Source organism: Erinaceus europaeus, chromosome 2 (assembly GCF_950295315.1).
Source record: "Erinaceus europaeus chromosome 2, mEriEur2.1, whole genome shotgun sequence".
In the NCBI taxonomy this organism is placed as follows: domain Eukaryota; kingdom Metazoa; phylum Chordata; class Mammalia; order Eulipotyphla; family Erinaceidae; genus Erinaceus; species Erinaceus europaeus.
The window spans coordinates 4906383-4924067 of NC_080163.1; the positions used below are offsets into that span (position 1 = coordinate 4906383).

The 17685-nt window shown below is 58.2% G+C and overlaps 1 protein-coding gene across 1 annotated transcript in view; it reads right to left on the reverse strand.

The window, feature by feature from the left end:
* Nucleotides 1-21: 21 nt before the first annotated feature.
* SHANK1 (SH3 and multiple ankyrin repeat domains 1) overlaps nucleotides 22-17685 on the reverse strand; it is a 56665-nt gene continuing 39001 nt past the window's right edge. Inside the window, exons 18-21 of the mRNA XM_060186520.1 lie at nucleotides 17525-17678; nucleotides 11002-11098; nucleotides 4998-8103; nucleotides 22-2864 (exon numbers count right to left, since the gene is read on the reverse strand). Coding sequence (XP_060042503.1) covers nucleotides 2147-2864; nucleotides 4998-8103; nucleotides 11002-11098; nucleotides 17525-17678 — 4075 coding nt within the window. The 3' untranslated portion in view covers nucleotides 22-2146. The remainder of the gene's footprint in view (nucleotides 2865-4997; nucleotides 8104-11001; nucleotides 11099-17524; nucleotides 17679-17685) is intronic.

Here is a 17685-nt window from a genome sequence, read left to right on the forward strand (position 1 = left end):
CCCCCGCCCCACCCCCAACACCCTCCCCAACCCCGCGGCACCCATCCGGAATGAACAAGCCCTTGATAGACGGGTGCCGCGCAGGCCCCCTGCGGACGGGGGCATCCCAGGAGGCGGAGGGGGCGGGTAGGGGCCCTGCGCGACCTCCGTCCCCCCTCCGCCTCCTCCCCCCTTCCGCGACCCTCCCACAAGGTTCCCCGCAGATCCCTGACGTGGTGAAGGGTGAGGGTTGCAAGCACCCTCCCCCTAGGACGGAGCGCCCCTCCCCCTTGGGGTGGGGGCAGCGGAGGGAGGAATGGGCTTGGGGGAAGGCGGGGGAGCTCCCTTCTTTGGCAGCTGAATATGGGGGGAACCTGAGGGCAATGCCCTCCCCCTTTACCCACAGTAGAGGAGGGGGCTTCCCAGGGGAAGGGGTGGCTTAAAATTCTCAAGCCCCAGAAAGGGAGGAGGGGGCGTGCGGGACTGGCCATGCTGGAGGGGAGCAGGGCTTGTTGGAGAGGTGGCAAGGCTGGGGTGATGGCAGAATCTTCAAGCAAAATGATAAGACAACGGCCCCGGGAGAGGGGTGGAGAGAGAAGGCATAGATGAATGGGGAGAGGAGGTGTGCAGGGGGCAGGGCAAGAGCCGAGAAGAAGGAAGAAACAGAGAAGCAGTGAATGAGACAGCCTGAGTGTTCGAGTGAGACAGCATGCAAAGGGGCCGGGTTCAGAGACCACCCCCCCACACATGCACATCCCAGGAGACAGGGTCTAAGAAGGACCAACAGAAGCTCAGGGAGGAGCGTGCAGCAAAGCCTAGGTGTGCAAAGTCCAAGCAAAAGAAAAAAGTTCAGGACAGCAGGGGGGTCGGGTGCTTGTAAGAGTGTGTATGCGAGGGGGGCCACGTTGAGAGCTGAGGACAGACAGAGGTGGGCAAGGGCAGAGAACAAAGGGATGGACGGGGTGGGCAGGAGCCTGAGAGGAATGGAGTCAGAGAATGGGGGCGGGGGTAGATAGCATAATTGTTCTGCAAAGAGACTCTCATGCCTGAGGCTTCAAAGTCCCAGGTTCAATCCCCCACACCACCATATAAGACAGAGCTGAATAGTGCTCTGATGTAAAAAAAAAAAAAGCAAAAAAGCAGGGATCAGTTCGGGGCACAGGTGTGCAGAGTGGGTGAGAAGTGACAGCAAGGGGGGGTGGAGCCAAGTGGCAATGAAAATAAGTGTTTACAGAGATGGAGGCAAGTGTGCCGTGAGAGAGGGGTGACAGGAAAAAGTCAGGCAGCGAAAGAAGGACGTTCTAGAGAGTGAGTGAGTGCGCACAGGGGCTGGTCAGAGGAGGGTTTAAAGGGTGTCCCAAGTGTGTCTGCACCAAGGGTCTGGAGATTTCCCCAGAGGAGGGTGTGAGGGGCAGGGGCACGTGGAGGAAGCACGTGGAGGGTAAGTGAGTGTATCAAGGGACAGCATGTATGTGTGTGTGCGCGCCCCAGAGCGGAGAGGCCTCAAGAGACAGAGGCAAAGGCGGTGGCGTGTGCAAGACAGCTGGGGGAGGAGGTCTGTGCAAAATTGTAGCCCGGGGCGGGGGGGGCGGGGGGGGGAAGAAGTGAGCAGGCGGCAAGAGGTGGGGGGTGGGGGGCTGCTGTGTACGCAGAAGAGCCAAGGGGCCTGGAGAGGGGGAAGGGTTGGTAAAGGGATGGCAGGTGCTGGAATCTGAGGGCACCCCTTCCCCTGTGGCCTGGGGGATGGGCCCCCATGTGGTCAGGCTCAGGGCTGACACTCTATGGCTCTGTTTTCCCCTCCCCAGAATCAACCCTTCCTCCTCCTCATCCCCCCAGTGGGGAAGGGCTCTCTCTCCCCCTTTTCCCCCCTGCATTCCCCCACCGTCACACACCCGGCTCAGCCCTCCTCAGCTGCCCCCTCCAGAGTGGTGCAAATGTCTGGCCAGAAGCAAGGTCACCTCCGGGTGACGACCTCCTCCAGCCCCGGGGAGACACTAGGGCAAGGGTGCAGTTTTTTTTTTTTGCAAGTCCCTGGCCTAGGAGAGAAGGACAGACGGACTGACGGTCAAGGGCCAGAGATCAAGAGGCCAGCAGGCCCCAGGGTTCCGTAGACTGGGGGTGGGGTGGGGTGGGGTGGGGTGGGGGGCTGGTCCGCCCAGGCCAGCCATCACCTCTCCAGGAAAAACTTGAGTGCACGGTCAATGTTCATGCGGTGGCCCACCCGGGTCACCCCCAGGTCCACGTAGTCCTCCTTGGTGAGGGCAGGCAGGTGGGACCCATCGATCTCGTGGTCCAGGAACTGGGCCCGGTGCTCCGACAGGCCCAGCCACTCCAGCCAGTCAGCCACGTCGAACTTGGTCCAGAAGCCCAGAGGCTTAGCGCCAAATGGCTTGTCCGGGGGCAGCGAGAGCAGGCGGGTGGGCGAGAGGGATCGGGAGGCCGCCCCCGACAGAGCCCCCCCAAGCCCCCCGGAAATCCCGGGGTGCGACGGCACGAAGACAGGGGCGAAGGGGTCAGCGGAGCCCCCGGCCCCTCCAGTGGGGGAGCTGCGGATGTCGAAGAGGCTCGGGTAGAGGGGTCCAGAAGGCAGGATGGGCAGGGACGAGGGCCGGGGTGCGGGGCTGACCTTGTGCTCCGAGGCGGGCAGCAGCGAGGGGCTGGGCGCCCGTCGGAGCAGGGGCGGCCGCATCTCGAACTCCACACCCTGGAGGTGGCGGGTGGATGCAGAGGAGGAGCCTGAGGGCGAGGTGGCCCCCTGGGTGGAGGCAGCCGAAGGGGGGACCCCGGTTCCAGTGGGGAGCGGTGGCAGAGGCGGTTTGGACCAGTTCTGAAACAGGCTGCTGACGGGCTTGGAGAGGAGCGAGGTCTGTGAGTCATCGGAGAGTCTGCAACATGACAAGGGGGGTGGGGGGCGGGCAGGGTGGAGAAGAGGGGTTTGGGGGGGCCGGGTGAAAAAGAGGAGGCGGAGGTCAAGATATAGGGAGAGAGGAAGAGAGACACAAGGGCAGAGGGGGCAGAGAGATGGAGGAGAGAGATGGGAGGCGATGGGACAGAAATGGAGGGAGATTAAGAATGAGAGGACAGGGAAAGGGTGACAGTCAAGAGAGAGAGAGAGATGAAAGAAAAAGAGACATTAAGTGATCATAATCATCACCGCCCCGCTTACTGACGCTCACGTGTGCCAGGCATGGTTCTAAGTGCTCTACGTGGTCACAGCTCAATTTAAAGCCCCCAGGACAGCCCCAATCGTTAGCAGCAGCACAGAGAGGTTAGGTAACTTGCCTAAAGACACACAGCCAGGAAGTGGCAGAGCCCAGCTAGATGGCACCAAAGTCTGAGCTCTTAACCACTACTCTATACTGCCTTTTCGGGTTTATGGCCAGTCACAGCAGAGTGGAAGACAGGGAGACGGTGAGCAAGAGCAACAAAGAGAGGGGATAAGCGTTCGGGGAGAGAGATGGAAGGGGGCAGGGGACAGAGAGAGGGAGAGAGATGAAGAGAAGGAGATGAAAGAGAGAAGAAACAAGGGGAGAAAAAGGTTCCCCTCATCCCTTTGACTCCCTCCAGAACAGTCTCTCGGGGTGGGGGGGCAAGGGTGTGTCTCTCTGTCTCACTCAGCCCCCTGCCCCCAGCCTCTTTATCTGGAGACTTCTAACTATCCCATTACTGCACATTCCCCGTCCCCGATGACCGTAGCCATGTCATCTGCCCTCACCCCCCCTCAACAGACTCGGCACTCGATGAGGGAGGTCTCCTGCGTGTCTCATGGGACCCCCTGCCCAGATGGGCACCCTGCCCACACATCAGCTGACAAATCAGTAACAGGTGCGTCCCCTGTCCCTTGAGAGAATCCAGCATCCTCGCCTTTCCCTGGCAATCTTAAGAATCATCCACAAGGTACCCCAAGATCTCAAAACCACCAGGACCAGGAGACAGTTTGAAGGATAGAATGCACACCTGGCCATGCACAGGGTGCTGGGTTTGAGCCCCAGCACCATGCAGAAGCACCACAGCACTTCAGGAAGCTCCATAGATGGTGGAGCAGCATTGGGATACCTCTCCCTTTCTCTAAGATAAAATCTTTCCAAAGGAGGTGGTCGGGGAACAGCGGGATCACGCACAGTCAGAGGCCCCCATGCCACAGTCTCAAGAGCTTAGTAAAAACAAACAAACAAACAAAAAAAACCAAAACGAAACATGCAAATAACAGTCAGAGGATGCCTGGCCCTCTGACAGAAACACAGTCACAAGTCGAGTTTGGACATGTCAGTCAAGGGTGATCTATAGGCAGGAGTCGGCCCCCAAGGGGCTTGTTTGATTTCACACTCCACAGCTGCACAACTCAACTGTCGGACGACAGTGAGGAGGGTCTGAGGCTGCCCAGTCGGTTGTGAAGTGAGGCCCAAGTACAGAGCGAGCTTGGTGGATGGGTTAAGGGGTGAGGGACCTGCTCCCTTCCCACCCTGAGCATAGTTTGACGTCCCCAGGGACCAGAAAGTCTTGGGAATGGGCCTGGCCTCTCTGTTGCTACCAACTGTGTTACTAACCCCTTTGGGAAACAGCAGCATGAGGTTCCAAGTTCAATCCCCGGCACAGCATGTGTCAGAGTGCTGCTCAAGTTCTCTCTCTCTAGTTAACAAATTTAAAAAAAAAAAGCATTTGAAGCAGATCTGTGCATCCATCTGTTATAAAGAGGTGGACTCCTCTGCCAAAGGTCACGTGGTTAGGACGCAGCGGACTGGGAGGCAGATTCCAGAGGCCACCCACATGACCCAGCCACCAAGGGGACAGACAGACGCTCAGCAAGTGTCTGCCTTTGCTGAGGACTGCTCTGCTCTGGGCACTGGCACGTCAGGTCAACGCTGGGATCTAAGGCATCTGAGAAGACGCCCTTCTCTGGTGGGGTCCAACTTGCGCATGCCAGCCTGGCGCCCACTTGCTTCCTACAGCCCACGGGGATGCCCCTGGGGAAAGGCCAGCTCTGGTACCCACAGCCAGGGGGCCCAGCCCCTGCTCACCTCTGTCGATGCAGAGAGGAGGTCCTCTCGGGCACGTAGCTGGCTCCCCCGTGGTGGCTGTCCCCGCTTCCCCCGCTGCCTCCCCGGGCCCAGGGCAAAGCCCCGCCAGCTGCCGAGGAGCCCCCAAACTGCTGAAGCTTGGAGCTGAGTTCACTGATGATGCTGGCTTTGACGGTGGCCAAGGCGGAGGCCTGAGGCTGGGCCAGGGGCCCGGGCAGGGGTGGTGGCGGGGGGCCCGGGCCCTCCTCCCAGGGTAGCAGCTTCCTAGGCAGGGAGGAGGCTGAGGGCAGGGGCACGGGGGAGACTTCCGGCTCCACGGCCACTGGGCCCCCGGTCACACCTGAGGGTGAGGTTCCGGGGCAACCACTCAGGGCCAGCAGCCCGTCAGTCCCAGCCCCGGTGACAGAGACGGTGGGGCTAGTGGGAGTGACCGGGTCCCGGAGTCCTCCCCCGGGGCTGGGCCGCAGGCCTCCGGAGGTCCCCAGTGCCCGGCCCCGGAGCTTGGAGGGAGTCATGAGCTGCGGGGGGTAGGGGGAGCCTGGAGGGCCGCTGCCCCCGAAGGCCTGGCCGTCCAGGTAAGCCACATACGTGTCCAGCGGCTCAGGCCCGCTGGTCACCCCGACACTGGCGTTGCCCCCGCCCTCGGCCGACAGGCTGCTCAGCGTGGACGCGCTGCTGATGGTCTCCAGCGGGTGGTCGCTGCTGCTGCGACTGTCCACCTCCTCGATGCCCGAGTCGGTGCCGGGAGGGGGGTCCGGGCCCGGCTGGGGCGCCGGAGGCGGTGGGGCGGCGGGAGCCGGCGGCCCGGGCGGAGGGGGGTCCCCGGGAGTCGCAGGGGCCCCCTGGGTCAGCGTGGCCACCTCGCTGTCGTAGGAAGTCAGGCTGGACGCGGTCGAGTCCAGGGTGGGAGGGGCGGCGGCCACGGCGGGGGGCGGCCCGGGCGGCAGCGGGGTGACCGGGGCGGGCGGGTCGGGCAGCGGGTGGGGCGGCCCGGGCGTGAGCGGAGACTCGGGCTTCTCGAAGCTGTTGGAGAACTCGAGCGGCGGCGGCAGCGGCTCCACGAACAGGAAGTCGCCGTCCTCCACGTCCACCGAGGGGGCGGGCGGCGGCAGGACCAGCAGGGGGAGCCCGTTCTCCTCGCCGCCGCCGCGCGGGGAGGTGGGCGAGGGCGGCACGGAGCGGCGCGGGCTGGGCGGCGGGACCCCCGGTCCGTCCTCCGAGGGGACCCCCCTGACCCCCGGACCCCCCGCCCGGGGCTGGCAGTTCTCCAGGAACCGCACGTGGAGGGGCAGGCGCTCGGGCTCCTCGGGGGCGCTGGAGCGCCAGGCCTTGCTCACCCCGGGGTGCGGGCTGGGGGGCTCGGGCCCCAGCTGCAGCAGGAGGGGCCCGACGCCGGGGGCCGTGGGGGGCAGGCGGTGCAGCAGGGAGCGCCGGGCCGCCGGCGGGCTGGCCGGCAGGGCTTTCTCCTGGCTGCCCAGCCCCGCGCGGTACCCCAGCTCGCGGCGGGCGGGGTCGGGCGGGGGCGCCCCCCAGAGGCGCAGCACCGGCTCGTGGTGGGCGTGGGGCGAGTGGTGGTGCGGCGTGGGCGGCGGGGCATCGTAGCGGGGCGACGGCGGCCGCGGCGGGGGCTGGGGGGGCCCGGCGCCGTCGGAGGACTCCTTGAGGGCGCGCTCGCGGGCGGCCAGGGCGAGCCCCAGCGGGGAGGCGGGGTCCAGGGCCTTGCCGGTCAGGGGGTGCACCAGGGGGCGCGGAGGCAGGAAGCTGGTGAAGGCGCTGCTGCTGCTGCTGCTGCTGCCGCCGCCGCCGCCCCCATAGGCATGGCCGCCCGCCCCATAGCCGCCGTAGCCGCCCCCGCCGCCGCCCCCGGCCTCCAGGCGCAGGTAGGGCTCGGCGGAGAACATGCCCTCGTCGATGGACTTGGAGTGGCGCAGCCGGGGCCCCGGGGCCGCGTCCAGCGCGCCCTCGCCGCCTTCCTCGTCGCCCGCGTCGGTGGAGAGGAAGAGCGTGGAGCGCCGACGGGCCTCGCTCTGCCAGCCGCCCTCCCGCCGCGCCGCGCCCACCAGCGCCGCCCCGAACTGGCTGGTGAAGTCGAGCGTGGCCGGGCCGCTGGGCGAGGCGGGCGCGGGCGCGGGCGCGGGCGGCGGCGGCGCGGGCGCCAGGGCGGGGCCGGGCGGCACGGTGGTGGCGGAGCCTGCGCCGCCCCCGCCTCCGGGCCCGGGTCCCGCCGCGTCGGGCTGGCTGGGCGGCTCGGCCTCGGTGCTGCTGCCCTGGCTGCTGCGGCCGCTGCTGCTGGTGGACGGCGCCTTGATGATGATGGTGGGGATGGGGATGGAGTTCTTCTCGGCCGGCGTGGCCCCCGCAACGGCGGCGGGCGCGGCGGCGGGCGGCGGCTGCGGGGACGCGGCGGGGGGGAGGCCGGCCTTGTGCGGCTCGCCCTCCACCACCTTGGTCTGCTTGACCAGCGGCCCCTTGCGGCCCCGGCCCGAGCGCGCCGGCACGTACATGGCGGCGCTGGCCGCGCGCGGGGGCAGCTGGAAGTAGCGCAGCGCGGGCGCCTGCGGGGCGGCCCCGGGCCCCGCCGCGTGGTGCGAGGGCGACGCGGAGCCCGGGGTGGGGCTGGGCCCCCCGCCCCGCCAGCCGCGCAGGCTGGGCTGCGGCCCCAGGGCCAGGCGGGGCGGGGGGTCGTCGGGGGAGCCGCCCGTCTCCATCTCGGGCGGGTGCGGCGGGTGCGCGTGGTGGTGGTGGGACTGCGGCGGCGGCGCGTGGTGGTGGTGGTGGTGCGGGGGGTGGTGGTGCGCGGGGGGCAGCGGCCCGCCGTGGTACAGGCTCTTCTCCCGGGCCCCGACGCGGGCTTCGGGGAGCGAGGGCCCGTCGAAGGACGACGGGGAGGAGGCCGGGTGGGTGCCGGAGCCGGGGTTGAAGGGCCCTCCCCGGGGGGAGGGGGTGAGGCGGCCGGAGGAGGACGGGGCGGGCGGGGTGCTGTAAGGGGGCTCCGGGGGCGACGTGGTGGGCGGCGGCGGGATGTCCTCGGAGCCAGGCACCGACAGGCTGCGGCTGAACTTCATGGCCGGGGGCGCCAGGTAGGGTCTTTCGTCTTCGGCAGCCCCTGGGGGGTGGGGAACAGAGCGTCCGGGAGAGGGAGGAGAGCGAGGTTGGAGGGGGTCTTCCATAGAAATACAATGATAGGGGCCCGGCAGTGGCACACTTGCTTGAGCGCACCTGTTGCCATGAGGCAAGAGCCGGGTTCAAGTCCCCCGTCCCCACCTGCAAGGGGGAAGCTTCAGGTGTGAAGCAGGGCTGCAGGTGTCTCCCTCTCCCCTCTTCCTATCTCCCCTTCCTCTCTCAACTTCTCTCTGTCCTATCAAAATTTAAAGATGATGTTTTTTACAAGCAACTCGAAGGGCGGGGAAAACAGCATAATAGTTATGTAGACTCTCATGCCTGAGCCTTGGAGGTCCCAGGTTCAATCCTTAGCACCACTGTAATCCTTAGCATCACTGTAGCTGAGCAGTGCTTTGGTAAAAATGATAATAATAATAAATATATATAACAATTTTAGAAAGGGCTGGAAAGACAATAATGGTTGTTCAAATGGACTCTCATGACTGAGGCTCCAAGGTCCTAGGGTCAATCCCCAGCACCACTGTAAGCCAGAGCTGAGTAGTGCTCTGGTCTTTCTGTATTTCTCATTAAAATGAAATAATTTGTAAAAGATATGATGAAGATGATGATGACGACAAAGACAGTGGCACCTCGTATGGATAAATGCTTCATGTGGGTACATCTGTGGCAAAATTCCGAGTTGGCTAGAGATCCGGGTAGGGCACTGAGCAAGGGCCAGCAGCAGAGGGAGCCCTGGCAGGTGGAGGCACAGCGCAGCCACACTCCTTCCCGAGCCAGGAGGGGGCGCCTGATTCTCCCCAATTCGCACAAAGGCACTGGCTCTGCAGGTGGTGGCTGGCCAGGGACTGGAGCCTGGGGACTGGGAAGAAAGGCCGTGTTTCTGGGCACAGATGGTTTTCATGTGTTAAAGATGCAGAAAGGTCCACAATTTGCCACCAAGCCCACGATCTCACAGGCAGACGTGCTGGGGATAGGGGCAGGTCTCAAAGAGGGTGCCCGCCAGAAGAGCCGTGCCATTGTGAACACAGGAGTGAAGTCTTTCCCCTACGTGTCAGCTTGGCCTTAGGCACTGTCTCCTTCCTGGAGGACCTCAGCCAGCCTGGTGGTCTTATTCTCCACTTATGTACCTCTTTTTCTTTCTTTTCCTGTCTCCTTTCTTTCTTTCTTTCTTTCTTTCTTTCACATTGTGGGAGTTTCACCGATCTGGGCTGGCTTTTCAGATAGGAGAGAGACTGAGAGAGGGGAAGGCACTGAAGTTTCCACAGTGCAATGGGGGCTGGACTTGAACCTGGGTCGCACGCATAGCAAAGCACTGCACTGTCCAGCTGAGCTATTTTGCCAGCCCTGCTGTGGTTTCACTTTAAAAAAAAAAAAAAAAGACTTTATTTATTCATGCGTAAGAGGAGGAAAGACCCAGACCACTGGGTCCTGGACCACTGGCTTCACTCTTGACATCTCCCCTCATCCCTCCCCATGTGCCTGGGATCCACCACTCTTTCTGAGCTACTGGCAGCCAGATCCAGGTGCCACCCTCAAGTGGATGCCTCCCAGGCCTCTCAGGCTACCCCCCACCCCAATCGAGTTCCTGATTCTCCACCCCCGTGGTCTCCCTCTCTGCTGAGGTGGCTCCACCCTCTCACAGGAGACTGCTGTTGGTGGAGACCCCTGTCACACAAAACAGAACAAAATCATTTAGAAGATGAATGAATGAATGAAGTGGGCCAGGAAGTTCTAAGACAGACTTCTATGCCCCAGAGCCCAGGCTTAGTCCTCAGAACAGAGCAGTGCTGTAGTTTAAAAAAGAATGAATGGTGGTCTGGGAGGTGGCGCAGTGGCTAAGGCACTAGACTCTCAAGCGTGACGTCCCAAGTTCGATTCCTGGCAGCACATGTACCAGAGTGATGGCTGTTTCTTTCTCTCCTCCTGTCTTTCTCATGAATAAATAAATAAATTCTTTAAAAGAAAAAGAATGAATGAGGGAGTTGGGCGGTAGCGCAGCGGGTTAAGCGTAGGTGGCACAAAGCACAAAGACTGGTGTAAGGATCCCAGTTCAAGCCCCCGGCTCCCCACCTGCAGGGGAGTCGCTTCAAAGGCGGTGAAGCAGGTCTGCAGGTGTCTATCTTTCTCTCCCCCTCTCTGTTTTCCCCTCCTCTCTCCATTTCTCTCTGTCCTATCCAACAACAATGACATCAATAATAACTACAACAATAAAACAACAAGGGCAACAAAAGGGAATAAATAATAAATACTAAAAAAAAAATATTAAAAAATAATGAATGAATGAATGAATGAATGGGGAGTCGGCGGTAGCGCAGTGGGTTAAGCACACGGGGCGTGAAGCTCAAGGACCGGCATAAGGATCCTGGTTTGATCCCCTGGCTCCCCACCTGCAGTGGAATTGCTTCACAAGTGGTGAAGCAGGCCTGTAGGTGTCTGTCTTTCTCCCTCTCTGTCTTCCCCTTCTCTCTCCATTTCTCTCTATCATATCCGACAACGACGACATCAACAACAATAATAACTACAACAAATAAAACAAGGGCAACAAAAGGGAATAAGTAAATAAATATAAAAATATTTTTAAGAAAGAAAGAATGAATGAGGGTATGAATGAATGAACGAATGGAGTTAGGTGAGAGGGAAGGAGCCAGGGCCTGCAGCGGAGATTTCATCTTACTGCATCCAGACCTCCAAGGCCCAGGGGGCAGCCATGGGTCCTAGGTCACAAAGCCAGGGTGAACAAGAGGAAGGGTTGCAATCTGCTTTGTTTGCTTAAGCAACAAGGCTCTTGGCCTCATTGAGACAGGCCAGTCGGCACTCTTGGAAAGAGAACAGGAATGTTTCCAGCCCCCCAGCCCCGCAGCGTCCCTTCCAGAGCACATACCTATGGATTTCTGTCGGAGCATGAGCCCAGGTCCAGGAGGCAGGTAAGATGGCCGCTCGTAGCTCGGCTGGGAGCGGTGATGGGGGTCGAAGCTCGACTGTTTTGGGGGCAGCCAGGGCGGGAGGAGAAAGACATCAGAGAAAGAAAAGTCAGTGGGGACATAAAAGTGCAGGGTCAGGGTGCACTGTCTCTGCTGGACTTCTGCGGCAGGGAGGGGCTGGAGGTGGTAGAAAGGGTTTCAGGGTACTGACAGCTAGGGGAAAAGAAGCAAGCAAGCAAGTTATCTCTCAGCATGGTTTCCAGTCTGGGCACTTTTGATTATGAAAGAGGAGAAACACCACAGGCCCGCTCCACCATCCGTGGAGTTTCTTCCCCTGCTGTGGTCCACAGACAGCTCCTGTGTGGTGACAGGACTTGTGCAAAGCAATGAGTACGCTCTACCAGGGAGCTGTCTCTCAGCCCCAGTCCGGACAGTTAAAATTATTTTTACTGGGGGGCTAGGCAGTAGTGCACCGGGTTAAGTGCACATAGTGTGAAGCGTAAGGATCCTGGTTCGAGCCCTCAGCTTCCCACTTGCAGGGGGGCCACTTTGCAAATGGTGAAGCAGGTCTGCAGGTGTCTTTCTCTCCCCCTCTATTTTCCCCTCCTCGCTTGACTTCTCTTTGTCTTATTCCACAACAGCAGCAGCAGTAACAACAAAGCAGCAACAGCACTGGAAAAATAGGGCCTCCAGAAGCAGTGGATTTGTAGTGCTGTGCTGAGCCCCAGCGATAACCCTGGAGTCAAAGGGGGAAAAAAGTTTTTACTGGGTTGGGGTGCCGTGCTGTGACGCAGAGGAGAGAGAGAGAGAGAGGAGATCCAGAGCGGAGAGAGAACACAATTCTTTATTTGCGCGGGCACCTCAGAGTTGGGTGAGAGCGCAGCAGTTTGGGCCAGGTGGAGCTAGCAAAAGTGGCCGCCTTACGCAGCAACCTTCCCTGCGTCTAATCATCGAAGTGAAGAGCGGGCAAGAGAGAGAGGGGCGGAAGAAGGGCTTTATAGGGCAAAAACCAGGAGTGATGAGCCGGGACAGGATTGGTTGGGAAGGGCACTTTAAGAATATTGTATTAACTCTCGTGGGAACTGGCACTAGCCTGAGGGGACATCTGTACAGCATCTCCCCCTTTCTTTTTACCTAATGGCCACAGTATAGGAAACTTAGAGTGGAGCAGGCTTAAATGATTTTTAAGGAATGCCATGCTCAGGTGGGAAGATGTAGGATGTTTCTGTGGGAGAGGGAAGACTTACATGGCCGCCAACCTTGTGAGATGTATATGTCTCCCTGTGCTCAACCCCTCTGGAGAGAGAGAGAGAGAGACTTACCTGGAGGGACTCATCTCATAGGTTAAGCTCTGCCAGGCTCCACCATCTCCTCACAATATTTCTACATCTTTTCTTATCTTTCTATCTAGTCATTGCATTAAGATGGTTCAATGTCTGTAAAAGACTCTGTGACAGAGGAATAGTAGTGTAGGGGTGAGCAGAAGCCTTTTGGGCATAAACCTGAATGCTATAACAAAACAGGAAGGGACAAGTAGGGGAGCAGTAAGAGCCAGTGTGATGCCAAGGGAAGGCTGCTGGGCAAGGGGGTGTTTCCTGTCTCTGGAGACAGCATAATGGTTCTGCAAAAGACTTCTCGTGCTTGAGGCTCTGAGGTCCCAGGTTCAATCTCTAGCGCACCATAAGCTAGAGCTAAACAGGGCTTGCTGGTCTTTCTCTCTGTGTCTGTCTTATTAAATTAAAAATAAATTTAAAGAATAGGAAAAAATGCTTTTACTTACTAACAAGAGAGGGCAAGAGAACTAGAGTGTCACTTTGCCATATGCAGTGCTGGGGACAGAACTCATTACCTCAAGCTTCTCAGCCCCAGCTCTAGTGACTGGACCCCTCCTGGGCTGCCAGCCGAGTATTTCTCGACATTCTTTCTGTGGAGCTGCCATCAGCTCTTGCCCAGGACTCCTACAGAGACATCTTCCCTGTCCCCCACCCCCACCCTTTTTGTCTGCCTTCCATATGAGAGCCAGAGGGGTCATTCTGGGAGATGATGCTACAGGCCTGATTAAAGTCCTACAGCCAGGCTAGGGCGATAGAACAATAGTTACGCACAAAGCCGTTCTTACCCGGCTCATCAAAGGTCCCAGGTTCAATCACCAAGGCCACTATAAGCCAGATCTAAGTAGTACTCTGGTAAAAATAAGTAAATAGGGAGTCGGGCGGTAGCGCAGCAGGTTAAGCGCACGTGGCACAAAGCGCAAGGACCGGTATAAGGATCCCGGTTCGAGCCCCCGGTTCCCCCACCTGCAGGGGAGTCGCTTCACAAGCGGTGAAGCAGGTCTGCAGGTGTCTGTCTTTCTCTCCCCTTCTCCGTCTTCCCCTCCTCTCTCCATTTCTCTCTGTTCTATCTAAGAACGATGACATCAATAACAACAACAATAACTACAACAACAATAAAAAACAAGGGCAACAAAAGGGAAAATAAAAAAATAAATAAGTAAATAAAGCAGGAGTCCGGAGGGTGGCTTGGTGATGGAGTTCATGGCTTGCATGTAGGAGGCCCTGAGTCCCACCCAGCACTGCAAAGCAGCATAACCACAAGGAAGACAAAGGCTGTCCACACTGGGAGACAGCTCAGCAGGCAGAGTGTACACCTTACAGCACATGAGGCCCCGGGCTTGATCCAGGCAGGAGTATGGGAACACCACAGATGGCATGAACTGGCACGCTTTGTGGTATGGAGTGATCTCCGGGTGCCTTTCTCGCCAAGTATCCAGAATAAGAGTCGGCTGGGGAGGCTGCTCTGGCATCTTCCATGAGAGTCACAGTTCACTCACATTGACACTTAACCCCATAGGAGCCAGAGGGCTCACTGGCTAGGGCACCCGCTTTGCTATGCATGAAGCCCAGGTTCAAGCCTGGCCCCACCTGGGAGGGACCATGGCCCCAGGGGAAGCTCTAGAGCTGTGCTGCCTCTCTTCTTTTTGTCTCTCTACCTGGAAGAAAAAGCAGGAGGCAGGGCTGGGGGTGAGGTCCCACAGGTGGTGGCAAGGAGCTGTTAGGAGGGGTCTGGCGACTTCAGAGTCTCCTCCCTTAATGCCTCCCCTCTGACTCTGTCTCCTGACTCTCCGCCCATCCACTCGGGCCACGAGAATCACCTGCCAGCCTGCTGGTGGCTGCCACAGTGGGCAAGTGACCTACCCAATTCCCATTCAACTCTTCTTTCTTGGTCAGAAAACCACCATCTTGTTTCAGCATCTGTGAGAGACTCTATTTCCCAGCCTCCCTTGCAGCTAGGCGTGGCCCTGTGTCTAAGGCGGTCTAGGTGCGTGTGCGGAGGCATGGCATGTTGCTTCCATGAAGTCTCTCTAGAGGTGACCCAAGCAGCAGCAGTCTGCCCTCTGCCTCCCCACCGGTGCCTGTTCCTGACACTCGGAAGGTTGGGTAACAGCTGCAGCTCCGGCAGCCATCTGGGAGGCTACAGTGAGCAGGAGGTGATCTGTGAAAAGCCTGCTTGTGCTCCTGAGAATGGGGGTTGGGGGGAGATTGGTTTTAGCCTCAGTTTGCAGGACAGGAAGTGGGACTGCAGAGAAATTAAGTTACTTGGCCTAAAGTGACACATGATATTGGAGGGAGAATTTGGGATGCGAAACCATTTCTGCATGTGGTGTGATATTACAGAGCCCCTCAAGGTAGGAGGGTGTCGTGGGGGAGTGGAGGTGTGTAAGGGGCTATGGGCAGGAAATCCAGTCAGGAGATCACACGCAGACCAGAGGGAGGAATGATGAAATGGGATGTCTGTGGGCACATCTAGAGCCTCGGATGGATGGATGGATGGATGGATGGATGGATGGATGGATGGATGGACGGACTAGCATCACAGTATCCTGAATATAAGTCTAGGTAAGAAAATGCAGAACAGGGAGTCAGGCGGTAGCACAGCGGGTTAAGCACACATGGCGCAAAGCTCAAGGAGCTGCATAATGATCCTGGTTCAAGCCCCCATCTGCAGGGGAGTCGCTTCCCAGGCGGTGAAGCAGGTCTGCAGGTGTCTGTCTTTCTCTCCCCTTCTCTGTCTTCCCCTCCTCTCTCCCATTTCTCTCTGTCCTATCCAACAACGATGACATCAATAACTACAACAATAAAGCAACAAGGGCAACAGAAGGGAATAAATAAATAAATATTAAAAAAAGAAATTGAAGAGCTAAGTTTATTTTTGTCACCAGAGTTATCACTGGGGTTCCTCAGCTGCACGATTCTACTATTCCTGGTGGTGTCTCTCTCTTAAGACGGAGGGTGAGAGACAGAGAAGAAACACCACAGAACCACTCCATCACTTCTGAAGCTTCCTCCATGCAGGTGACTGGGAACTTGAACCCTGGTCCTCACCGGTGGTAAAGTCTGTTCTCTGTTACTTAAGCTGTCTCCTAGTCCATGGAAGTACCATGGACAGCACCAAGGAAACACTTTGGATGGTGGAATGGTACTTTGGTGTCTCTCACTCTTTTTATAAAGAAACATAGATTAAAAACCCGGCAGTGGGGCTGGGTGGTGGCGCACCTGGTTGAACACATATGTTACAATGTGCAAAGATCCATGTTCAAGCCCCCTAGTCCCCACCTGCTGGGGGGAAGCTTCAGGAGTGCTGCAGATATCTCTCTTTCTCCCTCTCCACTGTGCCACTTCCCAAACCACATCTCTCTTTCGCCCTCTCACTTGGTAGGGAATGAACCTCCTAATCACTCATGGGCCCTGCGTTCTGGTTCCACCACCACGAGAGTTCCACAGATGGTGGAGCAGTACTGTGGTGTCTCTCCTCTTTCTCTCCCTCAAACAGATGAATAAGAACGTCTTGGGAAGGCCAGTGAACGGTGGTATCCAGCATACATGTGGTCCCAGAACTACATAAAAACAAACTGGGGGAGTCGGGCGGTAGCGCAGCGGGTAAAGCGCACATGGCACAAAGTGCAAGGACTGGCGCAAGGATCCCCGTTTGAGCCCCCGGCTCCCCACCTGCAGGGGAGTCACTTCACAAGAGGTGAAGCAGGGCTGCAGGTGTCTGTCTTTCTCTTCCCTCTCTGTCTTCCCCTCCTCTCTCCATTTCTCTCTGTCCTATCCAACAATGACAACAACAATAATAACTACAACAATAAAAAACAAGGGCAACAAAAGGGAATAAATATTAAAAAATAATAATAATAAGTAAATTGGGACTAGGGGGGCTAGCTGTTTAGTAGAATGATGCATGTGTGAGGCCCAGGGTCCACTTCCTGCCTCTGGGACCTCCAGTACAGCCAGGAACTAACCACCTGTGAACACACTTTGTCCTTATTTCCAGAGGCTCCATCCTATAACACTACCACATCATGACGTCACCTGCAGGCCAATATACAACTTTGCTTGATGTGGGTTTCTGCTTTTTTTTTCCTTTAACTTTTTTTTTTTTATTATCTTCATTTATTGGATATAGACAGCCAGAAATCAAGAGGGAGGGGGTGATAGAGAAAGGAGAGAGACAGAGACATCTATAACACTGCTTCACCACTCACAAAGGTTTTCCCTTGCAGGGGCTTGAACCTGGGTCCTTGCACATTGTGCGAACCAGGTGCACCACCACCTGGCCACTGGGCTTCTGCTTAAAGACATCTTATGGGCTAACCATTGCAGATTCATTCGCACTGGATTTGGGGCCAACTCTACTCCTGAAGGTGGCTCACCCAACACACACCTCGTCTCCGCTCCAGATGTTCCAGCCTGCCTGCCTCTAGAACACAAGACAGGCAACAGCAAGGCTGGGAAGACGGCTCAGCCCGCTAGAGTACCAGCTTGCACACCTGAGAACAAAGAGGCCGCAAGGCACACCCCCAGCACCTCCTTACCCCAGAGCCAAGCAGTGCTCCGCTCTCCCTCGTTTCTCATTATTGTGTGTGTGTGACTGCCACTCTGTGTCTTTTCCTTTTTTTCAGACAGAGGGAGAGACAGAGAGAGGAGAGACACCACGGAATGGCTCCTGCCCTAACGAAGCTTCCCCATTTTGCATGGTGCCCCTATGTGATGGGTGGAGGCCTTCAACCTGGGTCCTTTCTCATGAGAAACTCTGTGCTCTCCTAGGTGATCGATCTAGCTCCTTCCTAACAAGCTGGGCCTGAGCCCGGGGTCCACATCCATGACATTCTCTTGGCCTTCCCTGTGGCCCTTGAAGGGGGGCAGGGATGAAGTTGGCAAGCATGAGAAGCAGGGGTGGTGTGCACTGAAGGAGTGATACAGAAGGGCTCTGGAGAGAAGGAGAAGAGAAAGATGGAGAGAAAGGAGAGGAGGCACCCAGGGTGGGGAGAAAGGAGGGGGCTCCAAGAAGACCCCGCAGTATGGGGATTAGGAAGGTTCTGCAAAGAGAGGGAATGGGGATTCCAGAGCAGCATATCCCCTGCAGCCTCCTGCCTGCACCCGCCTTCCCGCCCACACACACACGCCCCCAGATCGGGCCACCCACCTCAGTGGCAAAGAAGCCTTTGGGCCGGTGTTTGCCCAGGGACGCCAGGCCCCCGGGCCCAGGACTCTCGCTCGCGCTGATGGTTTGCTGAGCTGCAGCCAGAATCTCATCCAGTTTGTCTGGTGGAGCAGGGGAGAGGAGTGGAGAGATAGCCAAGTGAC